This window comes from Mastigoproctus giganteus, chromosome 7, assembly GCF_048544385.1.
Source record: "Mastigoproctus giganteus isolate SK-2022 chromosome 7, ASM4854438v1, whole genome shotgun sequence".
In the NCBI taxonomy this organism is placed as follows: Eukaryota; Metazoa; Arthropoda; class Arachnida; order Uropygi; family Thelyphonidae; genus Mastigoproctus; species Mastigoproctus giganteus.
In genome coordinates this window covers 38,767,827-38,786,426 of record NC_143581.1, presented here as the reverse complement: position 1 = coordinate 38,786,426, position 18,600 = coordinate 38,767,827, and the positions used below count along the sequence as shown (strand labels likewise).

At 36.7% G+C, this 18,600-nt stretch overlaps 1 protein-coding gene across 1 annotated transcript in view; it reads right to left on the bottom strand.

Annotated features, from left to right (window-relative positions):
• Positions 1-18,600, bottom strand: part of LOC150082829 (uncharacterized) — a 212,899-nt gene that overhangs the window by 72,148 nt on the left and 122,151 nt on the right. The window contains exon 8 of the mRNA XM_090376841.1: positions 4,132-4,280. Coding sequence (XP_090232967.1) covers positions 4,132-4,280 — 149 coding nt within the window. The remainder of the gene's footprint in view (positions 1-4,131; positions 4,281-18,600) is intronic.

Sequence of the window (18,600 nt, the reverse complement as noted above, 5' to 3'; positions counted from 1 at the left end):
TCGCATCATTTAGCCATTAAAATACTAATACTAAAAAGCTTAGTACTGTACTTAGAAATCATTAGTACTTAATACTAAAAAACTCAGTACTTAGCACTTAGAAATCCTGTACAGTCCAGAAAGGGTAAAAAAAAAAAAAAAAAAAAAACAATCATGAAACATAGGCTGTTTAGTGCTTCATTAAAAGATCAGCATATTCATTTACGATGATAAACTTTCTTAGTTCATGGCAACCTCAGTGTCCCAGTAATTTTTTCACGGCACCCCTAGGCCAAAAGAAATATCTAACACAGTGGTTTTCGACCTTTTAATATATACCTATATAATAATTTTATTCTTTATATAGAGGTACTAAATAAAGATCAATTATAGATCACCACAAAATTAAAAAGATATGGTACAATGGATACCGTACACCTTTTTATAATGAAATAAATATACAAATTTTTAAAAAAAAAATAATAATAACTTTAAGTAACTTAAACCCAAATTACACGGCACCCCACAGCACCCCAGTTGAAAACCACTGCATTAACTCATTAATCATATTAATAAGACACACAATACTAGTAGCAGTATAAAAAATATCATTAAATAAATTAGTTTAAGAAACATCATCTCTGTATTTGATACGTGAATGAAAAGAATGAGATTAATGTCAAGTGCTTTTAGCAGAGAGCCAGATAGCAAGAAAAAAACTAATTACTGATCTGATTAGATTTATATGGCATATTAATTAGAAATATAATATAATTAAATATTATACTTTATACTGACAAAATTATAGTTTACTGGAAGAGGAAAGTGAGGATGATTTTTTTTATAATCTTCCTATTGTCATCTGCATCATGAATGATGATAATGCAAATGCCAATTCACCGAAGCTTACTTTTCCAGCTGTTTTCTCCAAATAGCATTGCACAATTGCTGTAGAACTGTTTGTAATATTCACTGTTCAACCACGTGGGACAAATTCATAAAGAATGCCATGAGTAAAAAATATAATAAGCATGATCTTCACATTTGATTGAGATTGTCTCGCTTTTTCTACCCACAAATCAACAATAGTATAGATGAAAGAGACAAAGTATGAAGCAGCAGCGTTAGCAATGATCCTGTCATACTAGAACTCACCACTCTCTGCAATCATCAGTGATAATACAAGGTACAAACTTGGCTGAAACATGTCACATTCCCAAATCTTGTGTTAAAATTGATTGAAACATCCCATAAGAAATACCAATTTCACTAACAACTTTATGGATAGTTAAACATTTAACACTCCTCAACAGATTAAGAACACCAGCAACTAAATCACTGCTTTTTTAAAATTGAATCAGAGAGAATCATCTTCAATAGAAAAGCAGCCCTCATTAAAATTTTTGGGAACCACTGAAATACCTTCAAATGATATGTGACATCATCTCCAAATGCTTTTTTGTTCCACTGGTTTCAGTTGCTTTTTTCCCTAATTTTAACCAAAATTTGATGAAAATTTGCTGCTCAGTAAGAGCACTAATTTTGAAATGCAAAGAAGTACATAAAACATCTTCTATTCAATATGTGCTAATTCAGGCTGAATACATGAAAATGGATGATTCTTGTGTTAACTATGTCTAAATGAGTCACCAAACAAGTTGCAAAGTAACTATTTGCTGCAATTTCAAGATACAAATTTGGTCCCTGAATTTTTTGATGACACCTCAAATTGTGAATTTTAGATGAATTTTTAGACCTAAAGCAATTTGATATTTGAAATTTACATACAGTAGAACCTCACTAAATGGTCACCCGCTAAATGGTCTCCCTCTGTAATTGGTCACCTTTGGAGGACCAGTTTTTTTTTTTTTTTTCCGGAATTGTCTTGATATCTTTTTGATTCCCAAATCTAATGCATATTTGTGATAGAGTAGGAAGCGGGCAGGAAAGAAAATAACAGGGAAAAAAGTCATTATAACGTGCTCCTCAGAACTCAATTGAAAGATACTGATTCAAACACATATCTCAGTAAAACCATCCTTCCCCGAATAGTAAGAACACCAGCAACTAAAAGCAGAAAACAAGGGTGATCGCTTCCTAGCTGGCTGTTTAGAGCTAATTTGTAGAAGTTCTTCCTCCCCTTCCACTGTGACTTAGTTTTCAGTCAGTATGTATTCCATTAGAGCTGTTCGCGGTCACAAAAATCCTTAATTTCAAGTTTCTAAGTGTGTTCGAGTGACTTGTCATGTTTGCTAAACGTACTCGTAAAAGTCTGGAGTTGCCGAAAAAATATGAAATTTTACGTCTTGTAAAGGTGAAAGTGCATCAAAACTCTCAGAAATGTATGGTGTTCCACGTACTACGATTAATAATATAAAAAAGAATGGGGGCGAAATTGAAGAATTTATGTGCAAAACAAAGGCTGCTGATGGAAACGTTTTGAAAAGAAAAAGGCTGACTATAGCAACACTCGACAAATTGGACGAAGCCATGTTTATATAGTTCGCACAGTAGCGCTTCCAAGGGATTCCATTAAGCGGACCAATTATCGTCGAAAAGGTGCTTCAAATGAATCAAAAATTGAACGGCAACCCAAATTTTAAAGCAAATCAATGTTGACTCCATAGGTTTAAGGAGTGGCATCATATTCGATAACTACGGATTAAAGGGGAGAAGATGAGTGCTAACAGTGAAATCCTAGTGCGTTATCGCGAAAAACAAAGTGCCCGTATTAGTGATCTTGGATTGTATGCGGAACAGGTGTATAAATTGTGACGAGTCAGGAGTATACTGGAAAGCACTTCCTCAAAAAACACCAGCATCTGGGTCAGAATCTTCAACCCCAGGATTGAAGGTAAGGAAAGCGCTTTTAACAATTCTTGTTTGTTCCAATGCTAGTGGGGGCCACAAAATGGCATTAGCAGTAATCGGCAAGGCAAAAAAACCATGCGCTTTTAAAGAACATGAATTATAATTTACTGCCTGTAAAATATTATGCCCAAAATAATGCTTGGATGAACAAAGAAATTTTTAAGTAACGATTTACAGAAGAATTTTCTCCCAAAGTTCTTTCTTACCTTAAAACAAAAAACCTCCCAGAAAAAGCCCTTTTGATAATGGACAATGCTCTTGCCCACCCCTTGACAATTTAGAAGAATTTTCATCCCATAACAACCTTCATTGCATATTTCTTCCAGCTAATACAACTAGCCTATTACAGCCAATGGACCACGGCATTATAGAGTTTAAAGAGGCGGTATAGAAAATTATTTTTATAGAACTTGGCACTATGTTAAAACAATTTAGAGGTAGAATGGTTCTGGAAGGAATATACTATAAAGGATGCTACAATCTACCTGGAATTAGCTCTGGCCATCTCAAACAGTACAGCCTGACTCTGCAGAATAAGAAGATTCTGGGTCTCACATCACCAGTTTTAATAGAAATTTGCAGATCCTTGCCAACATTCAAAAACTTAAATGAAGATGATGTCAAAAATTGGTGCGATATAGATGCAATGGATGTAGGTTACGAAATTTTTACAGATGATGAAATTGTCTCCTATGTTTCTGTGGGACCTACTGAAGTAGTAGATGAAGAAGACGAAAAGCCCATAAAATCTACCATTCCCCATAAGGCAGCCAACCAATCCCTGACAGATATAATCAATTGGTATGAATGCCAAGAAGCAGAAATGCCAAAAATAATTTTACTATGACAAATTTATAATTTGGCTACTGAAAAACACCGACAATACCAAACAAAAAAAAAAAAAAAAAAAAATAACAGATTTTTTTTAAAACAAATAAATTATGTATGTACAACTTCAAATTACTGTAATGTATATAAGTTTTCTTTTTTTTTTTTTTATTAAGTTAAGTGTTCTTAAATATACATGTATGTAATTTTTTTAAATTACTGTATATGTATTAAAATTTAATCTAAATAAATAATTCCTAGTTTTTTACAGTTACAAATTGACTTTATACTTACTCCCTCACTAAATGGTCTATTTCACTAATTGGTCACCCCTCTGGTTCCGAAGGTAACCAATTAGTGAGGTCCTACTGTATTACAACTTTACATAACCTTATAAAATAAAACTGTTAATTTGCTACAGGATATGTTTCTTCTTTAACAAGAAAAACAAACCTTTTTGGACCAACACTGTCGAAAGCATTGAGGATGACATTCCTTTGAATTAGGAAGTAAAGAAGAGGATTTCTCAGTGCTATTTACAGTATGAATGGCAGCTTCTCTTTTCTGCACTATATAATCATATGTAGACAGTCCCTGACACACTGAAAAACAAATCAATATGTATGTAACTAAATAAATATGCTATTTACACGATACGTGACAAAAATTTTCTTGTTACTAGCAAATAAATTACAGAAGTTTATGTTTAATCCTGTAGTGAATACACTGATTGGCTCTAAGCAACAACAAAAAAAAAAAAGCTTAAAACTTGAACTTTTTTATTAGCATTTAGGTCAGCATGAATTTCAGTGGTCTTTCAGAATGGTCTTTGGTTATGATCTGCAGCATTGATCATTTTTTTAATTAGAGAAGCACAGCCATAAAAAATGAGACAATGTATGTTGCTCATTTAACTGATTTGTGGAGCAGCAACCTCTAGTGTGCACTTAGAACTTTGATTTAGGTTAATTTTCTTCTGCAGTGTGTTGGAAGCAAGATACTGGAAATAATTTTTTTTAGATAAAAAGGCATGTATATTGGATAATAAGAGTGAATAATATCCCGAACTAGATAGCGTAATCTTAGTATAGTATAGTATATAATATAATATTGTCAATTAATCGGTAAAAACTATTAATCTTGTTAAACTTCATTGTCAATTAAATTGTACTTTTTAACTAAATCCATATAACGACTTAGATTACAAACGTAACATAATTAATTAATACATAATTTGATACGGAAGTTATATAAATGGAACTCGTAGATAATACTCGATACTGAAAAATATATATACCGTTATAACTGTGTTGGGATACAAGTTTCTGGTTATAATTTTGTACTGAAATTGAAATTTTATTGAAATTAAATCGAAATCATGACTCAGACCAGAGCAGCAGAGCAAAAGGCTCAAGCTAATGGGAGTGCTGTGGCTTAGGGGAGAACTGAGGGGGGGCAGTTTCCCTCTGAATCACAGCCTTTTAAAATGCACTGCTTGCTTGATGTTTGTGGAGCAATCGGGTACGGGACATGACATTGCCATGGGGTATGTCTGTGTGTGCGCGCAATGTAAGGAAATCAAGCGACAATTCAGCATTGTTATGGGCCTATATGAGAGCTTGAAGGACAGGGTGGATGCCATCGAAGGATCTAAATCGAGGGGCCCATCAAGCTCTCAGCTGCCCACATCAACGCCAGAGCTTGCACTTGGTCATCACGCAACACAGCAGCAACCCCCAAGGCAGAATGTACTGGTCCCACAGGAACTTAGTTGTTGGTGACTCTATTGTCAGGGAAACGGGGAACATGCTTTGTAAAAAGGATAGGTGGAACAGGCCAGGGTATGTTTGCCAGGGGCAAAGGTTGATCACGTTGTAGAGCGGATATCATCTTTTAAGGGCACAAAAGGTGATATAGTTGTACACGTTGGCACTAATGATATCAAGAGTAGGAGACCAGCAGAATTACTTAACAAGTACAGGTCACTGTTGGAAAAAAGCCGTGAATTAAGGTTGAATTTGAAAGTGTCTGCAATTCTGCCCAGACACGATAGGAGGGAGTATATGATGAGAACCTTGTCGATCAATTCGGCCCTGGAAAGATTGTGCAAGGCTCAAGGGGTAGAATTTTTTTCTGCCTGGTCTGTACTTGTTAACAGGAGAGACTGCTTCTACAGGGATGGGATACACTTAAATAGAAAGGGTGCAAGAATGTTTGCTGATGCTATCGAGGCAGTGTTAGGTGGGTCAGAAAACTGCCAGATTGGGGGGATACAAGGACTAATAGATTAACAGTACCCACTGGCAGAGGTGAAAATGATTCTTGCACTGCTTCTATTAGAATGAGCAGCAGTCTGGAAAGCATGGCAATGGAGATTTCCATGACTGCTGGAAGTCATAGTGGAAAAAATAAATACATGGGCCTTGTTAGGATAACCAAGAGAAGAAACAGGTGCATGCATACTTACATGTACACCAATGCTAGGAGTATAGTTAATAAATTTGATGAGCTTGAAGTGCTAGTCAAGACATCAAAGGCAGATATTGTTGGGATATCAGAGACGTGGTGTCACACAGACATAAGCAGTGCAGAATTGGAATTTGGGGAGTACAATGTGTACAGAAAGAATAAACAGGACGGGAAGGGAGGATGGGTTATGCTGTTAGTTAAGAAACAAAATCTAAAGAAGTGCATCCAACTGATGCTGGTGGGCAATGCAATGTTGAGTCTGTTTGGTGTGACATAAGCACTGGAAAAGGAAAAGTGAGAGTAGGTGTGTGTTTTAGGCCTAATGAATCTGATGAGTATAATGAGCAATTGTGCAGAGAAATAGAGTGGGCCAGTAAATCAGAATGTCTTATAATGGGGGATTTTAACTTTCCAGATATTGACTGGAACTTGTGGGTTGGTCACTCACACCCTAGCAAGACCTTTGTGGGTTTAATGGATGACTGTTTTCTACAGCAAAATGTTCGAGAGGCAACCAGAGGGAGTAATACTCTTGATCTGATTATCAGCAGTGATTATTCATGCATTAAGAATTTGCAGATAAAGGAACCACTGGGTGACAGTGATCACAATGTATTGATGTGGGAATTACTTAAAGATGTAACTACCATCAAGTCTAAAGGGAAGGCTTTTGCTTTTGTAAAGGTGACTACAGGGGTCTCAGACAGTTTTTAAATTCTGTACAGTGGGATCAACTGATGATGTTATCAACGGTGAATTCTAAATGGGAAGCCTTCAGGGACTTAATTTTGGAGGCTACTAGGCTTTTCATTCCAACTAAGAAATACTGTTCAAGGTTTAGGCTTAAATGGATGTCAGATGAACTAATGAGGCTTGTGGCAGAGAAGAAAAATGTATGGGAGGTATATAAAGTAGCAGGTGACACAGAAGCTTATGGCAGATATAAGCTAGTCTGTAATCAAGTCACAAAGGAGGTTACGCAGATGAAGGCAGATTACGAGAAATCCTTGGCAAAGGATGCAAAGAAAAACAGCAAAGAGTTCTTTACTTATGTAATCTCTAGAAGGAAAGGGATGAATCAGATAGGACCACTTAACATAGATGGGTTGACTACTGATGATCATGTTCAGGTAGCTTATAAACTGAATGAGTATTTTGCATCTATATTCACACATGAGATTTTATTCAATGAGGGGAGTGGCAGATGTTTATCAAATTCTAACAGAGAGCTAAGTGATTTTGTAATAACTCAGAGCAAAGTGGAGGATAAATTGTTGAAGTTAAACATAAAAAAGGCACCTGGGGCAGATGAGATCTATTCAGTTATATTAAAAGGGCAGCAAAGGAAGTAAGCAAACCCTTAGCCATAATTATGAGAGTTTCACTGGACTCAGGGGTGGTCCCCATGGACTGGAGGTGTGCAAATGTATCACCAATTTACAAAGGGGGGGTTCTCAAAAGGTGACACAAGTAACTATAGACCTGTTAGTTTAACTTGTGTTCTGGGGAAAATAATGGAATCACTAGTTAAAGAAGCATTGCAGTGATCATCTAGACAAGACTGCCGTAATAGTTAAGATACAGCATGGGTTTGTTAAAGGGAGGTCTTGTCTGACCAATTTGATTGGATACTATGATGTGGTCACAAAGGAACTGAATGCCAAAAATAATTCTGATATACTTGGATTTCAGGAAAGCTTTTGATACTGTTGCACATGGAAGACTTCTGTACAAATTGGAGAGCTGATGGGATTCTTCCTCTTGCTTAGTTGCTACAGTGAATAAAAGGATGGTTGTGTGGGAGATGACAGAGAGTGGTAATCAATGGACACTGCTCTTCGTGGATGAATGTTATTAGTGGAATTCCCCAGGGTTTGGTGTTGGGCCCATTGTTGTTTTGTATATTTATCAATGATATTGATGAAGGTATATCAGGTTTAATGTCTAAGTTTGCAGATGATACAAAGGTTGGCAGGGTTGTTAACGATAGTATGCTACTCCAACTGGATCTAGATAAGTTGGTCAAATGGGCTGAGAAGTGGCAATTGAAGTTTAACATTGACAAATGCAAAGTACTGCATATGGGTAGCAATAACCGAAGAGAAACGTACTGACTGGGTGGTACTACACTCAGGGAAGTGGAAAAGACCTGGAGGTAATTGTGCAGTGAAATATAAAGTTCACTGAGCCGTGCAGACAGGCTGCCAGGGCAGGTCATGGACACTTGTCAATGATACATAGGAATTTTGCTAGCAGGGACAGGGAGGTGATTATTCCGTTATAGAAGGCAATGGTCAGGCCACACCTAGAGTACTGTGTACAGGTCTGGAGGCCTCATTTTAGGAAGGATGTAGAGTTGCTAGAACGAGTACAAAGAAGGGAAACAAGATTGGTGAGGGGGAACAAAGGGGTGCCCTTACCAAGAAAGGCTTAAGTTCTGCAAATTGCAGTGCCTGGAGAGTAGGCACCCGTGAGGTGATCTGATTGAGGTGTATAAAGCCTTGAATGGGTTGAGCAAACTGAATGCTAATGGGATTCTTCCTCTTGCTCAGATTAAGAACCTGAGGGGGCACAGATTCAAATTGAGGAAAGACAGTTGTAGAATAGATGTGTGGAAATTTGCCTTTAGCCAGTGGGTAGCTGATTGGCGGAACAGGCTTCCATCTTTTGTTGTTGAAGTTGATAGCTAAATAAATTTAAAGGCTGGACAAGCATTTTGAACGAATGGAGAGGTGAAATGGGAGGGTTTTTTTTTTTTTTTATGGCTGATGATGCATAAGCTTGCTTTCTTGCATCGTATGCCTCTACTAATGCGTTTTGGTATGGCAAGAAAAGATTTACCATGATCATCAATGTAAGAATTAGAGGAAAAGTAAGTTTAGGCACAAATTCAAACTTATGCATGGATGTCCATAAGTTTCAGCGAATGTCTTTTTGTTAAGAAGGCTTTGAATTATTATTGGGACAAGAGGCAAATTTTCTATTCTTGCACTTTTCAAAATTGAGTTTGGATTTACTAATAAACTTTTTATTAATAAAGTTTTTTTCCTTTTATTAGTATATAATTTTCTGTTCACTGCAAACTACAGTGTAGGCAGAAAATAGAAATTGATGAATCTAGAAATTTGGATGCAATCCCATTTAATATGCTTCATTTTAACTTATCCTGAACAGCCACAGCCTAGTCATATTTTTTGGAAAATTAAAGTTTAAATAAAGGAAGAAAGTTTAAGGTGGTATGAAAAATAATGGATTTCATCCTTACATGAATAATTTTAGTGACTTTATCTGAGCAAGCTTTAGGATCAGTATATTTAAAACAGTTCAAACAAGGTAAAGAAATTGTGCAGATCACACTGTGGCTGAAATTTAGTATCCAATACCCCGGGCGTAGCAGATGAACAGTCAAAGTGGAGGATATGATTGGTTCTGTTGAAGTGAAGGATGTGATTGCCAACCATTGTGCATGGCCTAAGAACTGAAGAACGCGATTGCTCCTCCCTTACATGATATGTGACGAGTTACAGAGAAGGGCTATGTGAAGGGCATCAACTGAGAATAATAGTTGCAATTAGAAGGAAAAAACATTTATAAGAAGGGTCATGTTTTTAATCGATTTTCATTTTTGTTTAGTGAAAAAAGTTAGGTTTTTACACAACTTTGGGACGGATTCAAGCAAAGAAGCAGCACATCATTCATTTTGACTGTTCATTGGCCACAATACCAAAATTTAGCATCCAGGGGTACAGGATGCTAAATTTTTACTGGTACTGCATAATAATGCCAAACACATGAAGCTGAATGGCCATGCAACAGAAGCTTCACCAGAGAGGAGACCAACATCAAGTTGTATACAATCAAACTTTATAAACTCTACCAACTGAGACATGCAACTAAAAATTTATGCTAACTGGAGTAATGAATGTTATAATCACCAAGGAAAATTACTCCCCTGTTGGGAAAGTCAGACTGGAGTAAGCAAGGTTAGGTTCAACAAGTGAAATTTAAAAAGTTAAGTTCATTCAAAGTTGGGAAAATGACAGAATCATCAAGTTAATTTTTTTTGGAATAAGCTAAAGAGATTTTGAGTCAAAGAAAATTAAAAAGAGGAGATTCCAGATTAGGAAGTCTATGACAAGAAATATCAAGCCTGCAAATGCACAATAACACCTTGGAAGTGGGAAGAACCATAGTGCAAATAATCAGGACAGATGATATGACTGCTGGTCAATGAAATAAACAGTTGAGAATGTTTCATAAAAAGTTAGTGGGAATTAGCAGATTTTAGATGGAAATGGATATCATTGAGATTAGAAGTGAGAACTGAAATGAAGAGAAAAGTATATCTCTGAAATGAATTAGTAAGTTTCTGGTAAGTTTAGTTCTCTTTGCAGATAAGTTAGCTCCATTAATTTGACAATTCATGATGTAATGATATTGATAAGATAAAAGCTGAAAGGGGAGGAATAAGCTGTATAAAGTGCTAAAAATTTTTAGATATTTTGTGCACTCATCAAAACATACCCAACTGCTTAATATAGCATAGATTTGGCAGTGTCCCCTGTATAATCATTATTCATCTTTCATAACTAGCAGAGGAGAGGCATCAAGATTATACACTAGCTGATCTATTTAACTCCTAGGGCTTTACCAATCAATGAAGTCTAGTGCAGTGTTTCCCAATCTTTTTGCAGATACCACAGACAACTTTTATATTTGTGGTAGAGACCATGAACAACACAAAATATTAAACTATAAATGTGAATATAGTTATTATATTAATAACTATTTTTTTAAATACAGTAATACATACTCACCTTTAACATATGTGGTATACGTTAAGTTGTTATAGGTGTACTTTTGTCACCCATCACTTTTAAAGCGATTGTTGCCTAAAGCAAAGAAAGCTATGTTTTAAGCTATGTTAAAGCTATGTTTTAACTGTCAAGTCCCGTGCAGAACTTTCATAAATTAAGCGGACTGGACTACAGACCATGGGTTGGGAAACACTAGTCTAGTGGACTATCTTGCAGCTAAACTGTGAAAATCATTTTAAAGCTGTATCCTCAAAATTTAAGAAACATTGGATGCACCATGGTGTTAGTCATAACCTCAAAAGATAATTATTACTAAATGATAAAAGACATGCAGATAAGCTAAAGCTTTTCCCTGGAGGGCCAACATGGTTTCAGCCACTTAAAACCCAAATATGTAAAGTGCTAGCATTCACTTAAACTTTACATAACTGGTGGTAGATAAGACTCATCTACAACCTGAATAATCTTAAAATATTTAACAGCTTTATTAAGGAATGCTTTATTTATTATTTTTTTTTAAGAGGATTTTAATGATTTTAACAAGTTAGTAAAAATTGCATATATACTTGACTTTAAAATGATTTTCATTTTTTTTTTTTAACTCATTACACTGGGAATGGCAATATATAGACATAATAAAATTCTTATTATTCAAATTATTTTTGCCTCAAGAGATAATGTGCTACAGTCTCAACATAATTATAAGGTAAAGCATATATAAGTATATGAGTGCAAATCAGAAGGGAAGATCTCGAAATACTGCAATGTAACAAGTAGATGTGTTATGTAAATGTAATTTGGAGCATTTATGGAATTCTATGAGACAAATGAGATAAAACTCACTAACTTCCTCACAGATGTGCTCATGTAGTGATATACCAGAAATGGCCAATCACAGGCAGGTAAACAAAAGAAGAATTTTTTGAAGCCATCCATTTTTTATGAATTGCTTCAAGAGATTAGACCTGAACAAACTTTCCTCCTGAATCAAAGCAAGCATTTGTGATGTGGAAGCAACCTCACGAATAAAAAATTCAAAGAAACACCTATTCCAGGAAATCTTTTGGAGCAGGGGAAAAAATTCTCTTCACAAATTTTACAGAATGTGCAAGATACCATCTAACTATACAGGCAGTGAGAAATCAAGATTTCCACTTGATAAACTTTTCAATGATTAATTTCTTCTTGTTTCACCCAAGTCGATGATATTTCGATTCACATTTTCTAATTCCTTTTCCAGCTCTAATATCCTAATGTCACCAATGAGTGAGCTTACGTTGTAACAGGCCAAGTCAGTTTCTGTGCATGGCAACCTGGTTGTACCCAGAGATTCTTTGCACCCTCTGCTTCCACTCTGATCCTCTCACTGCCGTAAGAGGGAGAGTGAAAGCCGCTGTGGACTGAGGGCCATTTGTTTTGTTGTGTTGTGATATTTAATAAACTGCTGAAGGGTTTGGCTTTTCCTTTTCATGCTGACGAGGCATCTTAAAGAGAACCATTCTACATGTTCATTGCCACCTAAGTGATGTAACAGGGCTTACCAATGAGAAGGTATGCATGAGTGAATTTTAGGGAGGGAGGCCAACCAGATTTCTCCTAAATCTTCTAAAATAGAGAGATATTGGATCCATCGGTGTTTTACACTGAGTGTCTGATAACACATGCACGTGTGTACACACGCACACACACTGTTCCCCTCCTATTCGTGGAGGATGCATTCCAAGGCTTACCATGAACCGTAGCAAAAATCTGCAAATAATTGATGCCCCCTCAGAAAAACATTTTTTTTTTTTTTTTTAAAGTAAATGTGCACCCAACTTAACGGCCTCCGTAGCCGAGTGGGCAGGAGCGGGAGTGCAGTAGCACACGCTCTTTGAGTAGACCGGGGTTCAAGCCCCTGACTGCTGAATACGGTCGATCTGCCAACCCGCACTGGACCAGCGTGGCAGATTATGGTCCATTTCCCTCAGCATGAATTGTTGAGGAGGCTTCCATCCTGCAGTGGGTTGATAATGGCTGCACTTTACTTTTTTACTTTTTTTACACCCAACTGTCAGTGTTTAATAGAAGTTCAGTGGTTCATTTCTTCCACACCTTAAGGGATATTTTCCTTCTTGTAAATGCTAATAAAATAAAAATAAGAGAAACTGATAAAATGATTTATTATTAAATGTTGGTCCATTTAAATCAAAACTAAAGAAAAATAATTTTTAATTATTCTGTGTATATGAACCCCAGGGGCTCACATCTGGTGAGTATGGGCTTGGCAAACCTAGAGTCCTGAGCTGGATATCATCATTCTTCTCTTTCTTGGCGATTCCTTGCTGCTGCTGCTGCTTCTCTCTCTCTCTAAGGGAATTTTTTTTTGGCTGGTGCAGCATAAGCCTCAGGCATCCTTGCACCATATGGCTAATAATAATAAACACGCATATCTTATTAGTTAGCATAAAGGAAAAATATTAATCTTTTTTACGAAAAAACAGTATTATAGGAAGCTGCTTTTTTTTTTTTGCTTCATTTCATTGTACAGCATGGTGTACAGTACAAATGCCTGTTCGAATTCTAGGATAATTTTCGTACTCCTTTCCATTGAAGGATCTAATTCACTGATTGATTTTGTGCTTTAAATTTCTAAAGTCTTTAAATAGATCTGCAAAAGACTAGCACCAAATGGTTCACATTCGTTTCCTCTTCCTCTTTTTCTCTTCTACATCAGTTGAACTTTGTATAAGCCCATCAAGATCCTCTTGTGTTAACTCATAATTAGGCTCTTGTAATTCTACCTCCACAGGTACCATGTCAGACAATCCCTCCCCTTCAATACAATGTGCTAACAATTTCTTGTATTTCTTGGTCAGCAGAAGGGATTTTCGTGGAATTTTTCACAGCTTCCAGCCATAACTTTTTCTATCATGCAGTGACTGAGTCCTGTTTTAGTTCCTTCAGTGCTTCTTCAACTGTGACAATGCAATTTGCAATAATGAATTTTTTCCAACATTTGAATTTTCTTCCACTACATTGAAAATTTGACGAAAAGACAATTTTGTGTAATGAGCTTTGAACATCCGAATTATACCTTGACCTAACGGTTGAATGAGAGAAGTCGTGTTAGGTGGCAGGAAGATGACTTCTATATTTTTATTTAGATGTTTCAATTCCTCTGTATGTCCTGGTGCATTGTCTGGGCTAAGCATAACTCTGAACAAAAAATTTTTCAGCTGCAGATACTTCTTTACTTCAGGTACAAAGCAATGCTTAAACCAATCCAGGCACAATTCTTGTGTTACCCACGCTTTTTTGTTACTTTGCCAGTAGTTCATTTTTGTTTTTTCCCTATAGAGCTCTTGGGTTTTGGGAATGGTAGAGCATAGCAGGTTTGATCATATCGCCCACTGCATTTGCACAAAATAAAAGTGCAACCCTATCTTTACTTGCTTTAAATCCTGGCATCCGTTTTTCCTCTTGGGTAACGTACGACCTGTTAGGCACTCTTCCAGTAAAGCCCAGACACATTTGCATTAAAGACTTCTTCTCGCACGTACCCCTTCTCAATTATTTTGCAAAATTCTTCAGAGAAAACTGCTGCTGCTTCTTGGTCAGCAGAAGCTGCATCACCAATCATCTTTAAATTTCTTAAAGAAAATCTTTTAAATCCTACAAACCAACCTTTACTGGCAGTGAAGGTTTTTGTAGAACTTTCAGAAGATGATCCTTCTCTACCTTGTTTCTCGTGATAATGGTTATAAAGAGATTTCGCTTTTTCTCTTAAAACTGTCGAATCGATTGGCAATCCCTTTTTTATATTGTTTTCCATCCACATACTAAGCACTCTTTCCATTTTACTTAATGCTTTTCTGCGTACACGAGAAACAATCTTCACACTCTTTGGCGCACTAGCCGCAAAACAACTGTGGATTTCCTTCTTTTTATAAATGTACCACACTGTAGACTCATTGATGCCATATATCTTCCCTACAGCCGCAAAAGATTCCAGATCTTCAATCTTATCCTAAAGTTCCACTTTCTCTGCCAGTGTGAGAACTTTTTTCTTCTCTTGGTTTCACAAAAATTGTCATGTTTAGGTCCCATTTTTAGTAGATAAGGGTAAAAAAAGAAGTGCTTGTAGAAGACAACACGTGAATGCGAACGTCACAGTAACAATCTTGCAAGTGACGAAAAAAATTCGACTAGACTGTTGTGTGTGGGTGCCTTAATGGCAATGACATGAACACATATACAGCTGCGTGTGTGTGCACACAGCTAGCAGTGTGTACGTAGGAAACAGACTAGATGCATGACTCATGCAAGCCAGATCCCGAGCAGACCCCATGTGGGTGGTGGGGCTTCCGTGATTAATTCAAACCGCAAAGTGAGAGACCGGAAAGTAAGGGGGATCACTGTGTGTGTGTATATATATATATTTGAATAATGTTTGAAATAGGTGAAAACTGAATCTTTTATAATAAAAAGCTAAAGCAAACAGCAGAGGAAGCAAAAAGCACATTCCTTTACATGATGCTTGAAATATAAAAAATATTAGAATGATAATTAAATAAAAATAACGCCAGCAGCATGGCAAGACAGCAAAAATAGTCAAGATTAAACATAACAATCAAACCAACAGGGAGGGAAGAGAAGGGTAAAAATATTGTAGCAGAAACTCTCCAAGATAATTTAGAAAATCTAAATGCAAAAATAAAATAATAATCAATTAAATTTTGAATGCCAATTAAATAGAAATTTAATGGCACCTCCTCTGACGGGCACCAAGTCCAAATTTATGTGAATTATCACCAACAGACATATAAACCAACTACGATAAAATAATCTCTCTTTTTTGTAGTTTCTGTATTTTATTGTAGTTGTTCTACATCTCTGTTGGTGATATTTCACATAAATTTGGACTTGGTGCCCGTCAGAGGAGGTGCCATTAAATTTCTATTTAATTGGCATTCAAAATTTAATTGATTATTATTTTATTTTTGCATTTAGATTTTCTAAATTATCTTGGTGAGTTTCTGCTACAATATTTTTACCCTTCTCTTCCCTCCCTGTTGGTTTGATTGTTATGTTTAATTTTGACTGTTTTTGCTGTCTTGCCATGCTGCTGGCATTATTTTTATTTAATTATCATTCTATATTTATATGTGTGTGTGTGTGTGCGCGCGCGCGCATCAATAAATAAAATGCAGTATAAGAGTAAAATTGCCTACTTTATACACATCTCTACATATTAATAGCTTTTAAAAAATTAAAAACTGCTGACACAGTCATTGTCAGATAAAATCTGACTGAATGTATAGGGTTCAGTCAAACGGTTAAAAGTGATAAAATGTGAACGTCTAAAATTTTAACATACTGTTAAAACATGCTTAATAGATAAAACAGTGCTGCATTGCTCACACATAGAAGGTTCACTGGCCCTCAGCTGAAAGGAATGTGCCAGATGACTATGTCCTATGCAGAGCCGAGCAAGAACAATTTCTTCTTTATGATCCCTGCACAGACTAGACTGCCATAGTTTGATCACAGCCTTAATCTGATATGGTTTGTTTGTTACTTGCCAATGCCACAAATTTTGCCACTGCAAATACAACTTATTATGGATTACCTGCCTATAGTCTATACAAGGGACTAACAGGTCAAGATTACTTGTCAGGCTGCAGTATCAACCAGATCATTTCTTCCAATCCCAATGTGGCTGGGAATCCAGAAGAAGTGGATATTGAATCCACTTTCATAGAGATTGCATATCATCTGCTGTATCCAGGATAGGGTTGGACGACTGGCGTATCTCACTGCTGATAAAGCCTGTAGTGCACTCAAAGAATCGGTAATATAATAATCTGTTGGTACCAACAGTTTATTGGATAAGAACTTGAGATAGAGTAGGCATGCCAATACAAACTATTTCAGATATAGTAAGATCAAAAAAAAAAAAAAAAACAGCAGCAGCTCCCACATGGAATTCTGACTTTGAGCCATCTGTGCAAACTGGCATAAAGTCAGAATGTTCAGCATGGATAGAGCTGAATGTAGATGGGAATAAAATTGAGCAGAACACAGCTGAAGGTAGATGGGGTAAAGTAAAGTGTGTTAGTTGTTTGAGGCACCAAGGGTTTCCCCCATCTCTGCACTGTATTCTTTGTATGTGTGACACAGAACTCTGTGGAGAGCAGAGATTTAAAAAGTGTGTGTGGGGAGTGGTTTGTTGTGTAGTGTTAAGTTCTGTTGTTTCTCTGGCCATTGGGCCACTATTGGGACCCACCGTTGTCCATACTTTGCCATGAGGAGGCAGGTCAAGCACCCAGTAGATTATTTAGGTACTCTGGCAGGCCCAGCCACCTAATTTATGAGGATTTCAGTGGCAAGAAAACTTCTTCTTTATGATCCCTGCATAGAATATTTTTATATATATATATAAAAAAGGGGGTGAACACTAGAATTTGAAAAGGCTGAAAGAGGTTTACGAGTAAGCGGTTGGATTTAGATGTTGATCAGAATTTGGCGGCATTGTCAGGGGCATATTCGGTCAGTTTAGTCAGGGTGGGGGGGACCGAAGACTGGGGTCAAACAGGTAGAAAGATAGGGACGATAGAGTAAGCATCCCCAAAAAGGTTAGTGGGGACGAGCCCCACCAGGCAAAGTATGGGGGAGGGCAGGGATGGGGAGACAGAGACCTGTCTCCCCTGCCCTGCCTGGGGTTTTAAAGGGAACCGGGTTTGAGTACCCAGTTCAGATTGCCAAATGGCTTGTTGGCAGTGGAGCTGCAATGTTTCCGTTGGTGATCACTGCCAGGTTCATATGTTGAATCCGGTAGGATGGTCAAATTGCCCATCCTGCCCTGGGGGTAGGATACGTTAGCTGGCAGTGGGGAAGTAATCTCCCCCACTGCCAGTGAGGTAGGAAAGACATACATTTACTTCATTCGTAATCTACATTCTCACTCTAAATGCATTCTATTTTTATACTTTTTTCTTATATTTTATAATATATATATATATTTTTATAGGTTACATATATATGTATATATTTTTTTTCTCACTCATTCATCTTTTTCCCACACACTGGGGTAGGGGATGCAATGGTGTGTAAAGTAAATTTAAATACTAATGCACAACAGTTAAGCTAAATAAGCAAGAATATAAAAGATTAAGCCTAGGGTTAGTGTGTACTTAACTGTAATATTTATGGTTTGTGTTCTTTTTCTCATACTCTTACACTCTCATTCATTCTTCTGGCTTTCATTTCATTTATTCAACTCTTTCTTTGTGCATTGCACTCTCTGGGCACCTCAACTTACTGTTATTCTTCAGTTGTGGTGCAGGTCTAGCCACAAGTTTTTTGCAGGTCAGGGGAGGATGCAGTGATAGTGTTTGTGTTGTTAGTAAATGTTTGTTAGTATATATAAAGTAATGTAAGTTATTATTAACCTTGTATTCTTTTGGCCAATTACACTTGCTCTTCCACTCATTCCCATTCACCATAACACTCATTCACTCTCTCTTTCCTTCATGCTGAGTCACTCTTTCTTTCACCAAAACTGACATTTATTCCCTTTTACCATACTTTCTATTTCACTCAGTGCCCAGCCTATTCATTCTCATTCATTCATATATTGCATCCCTTTGCTACT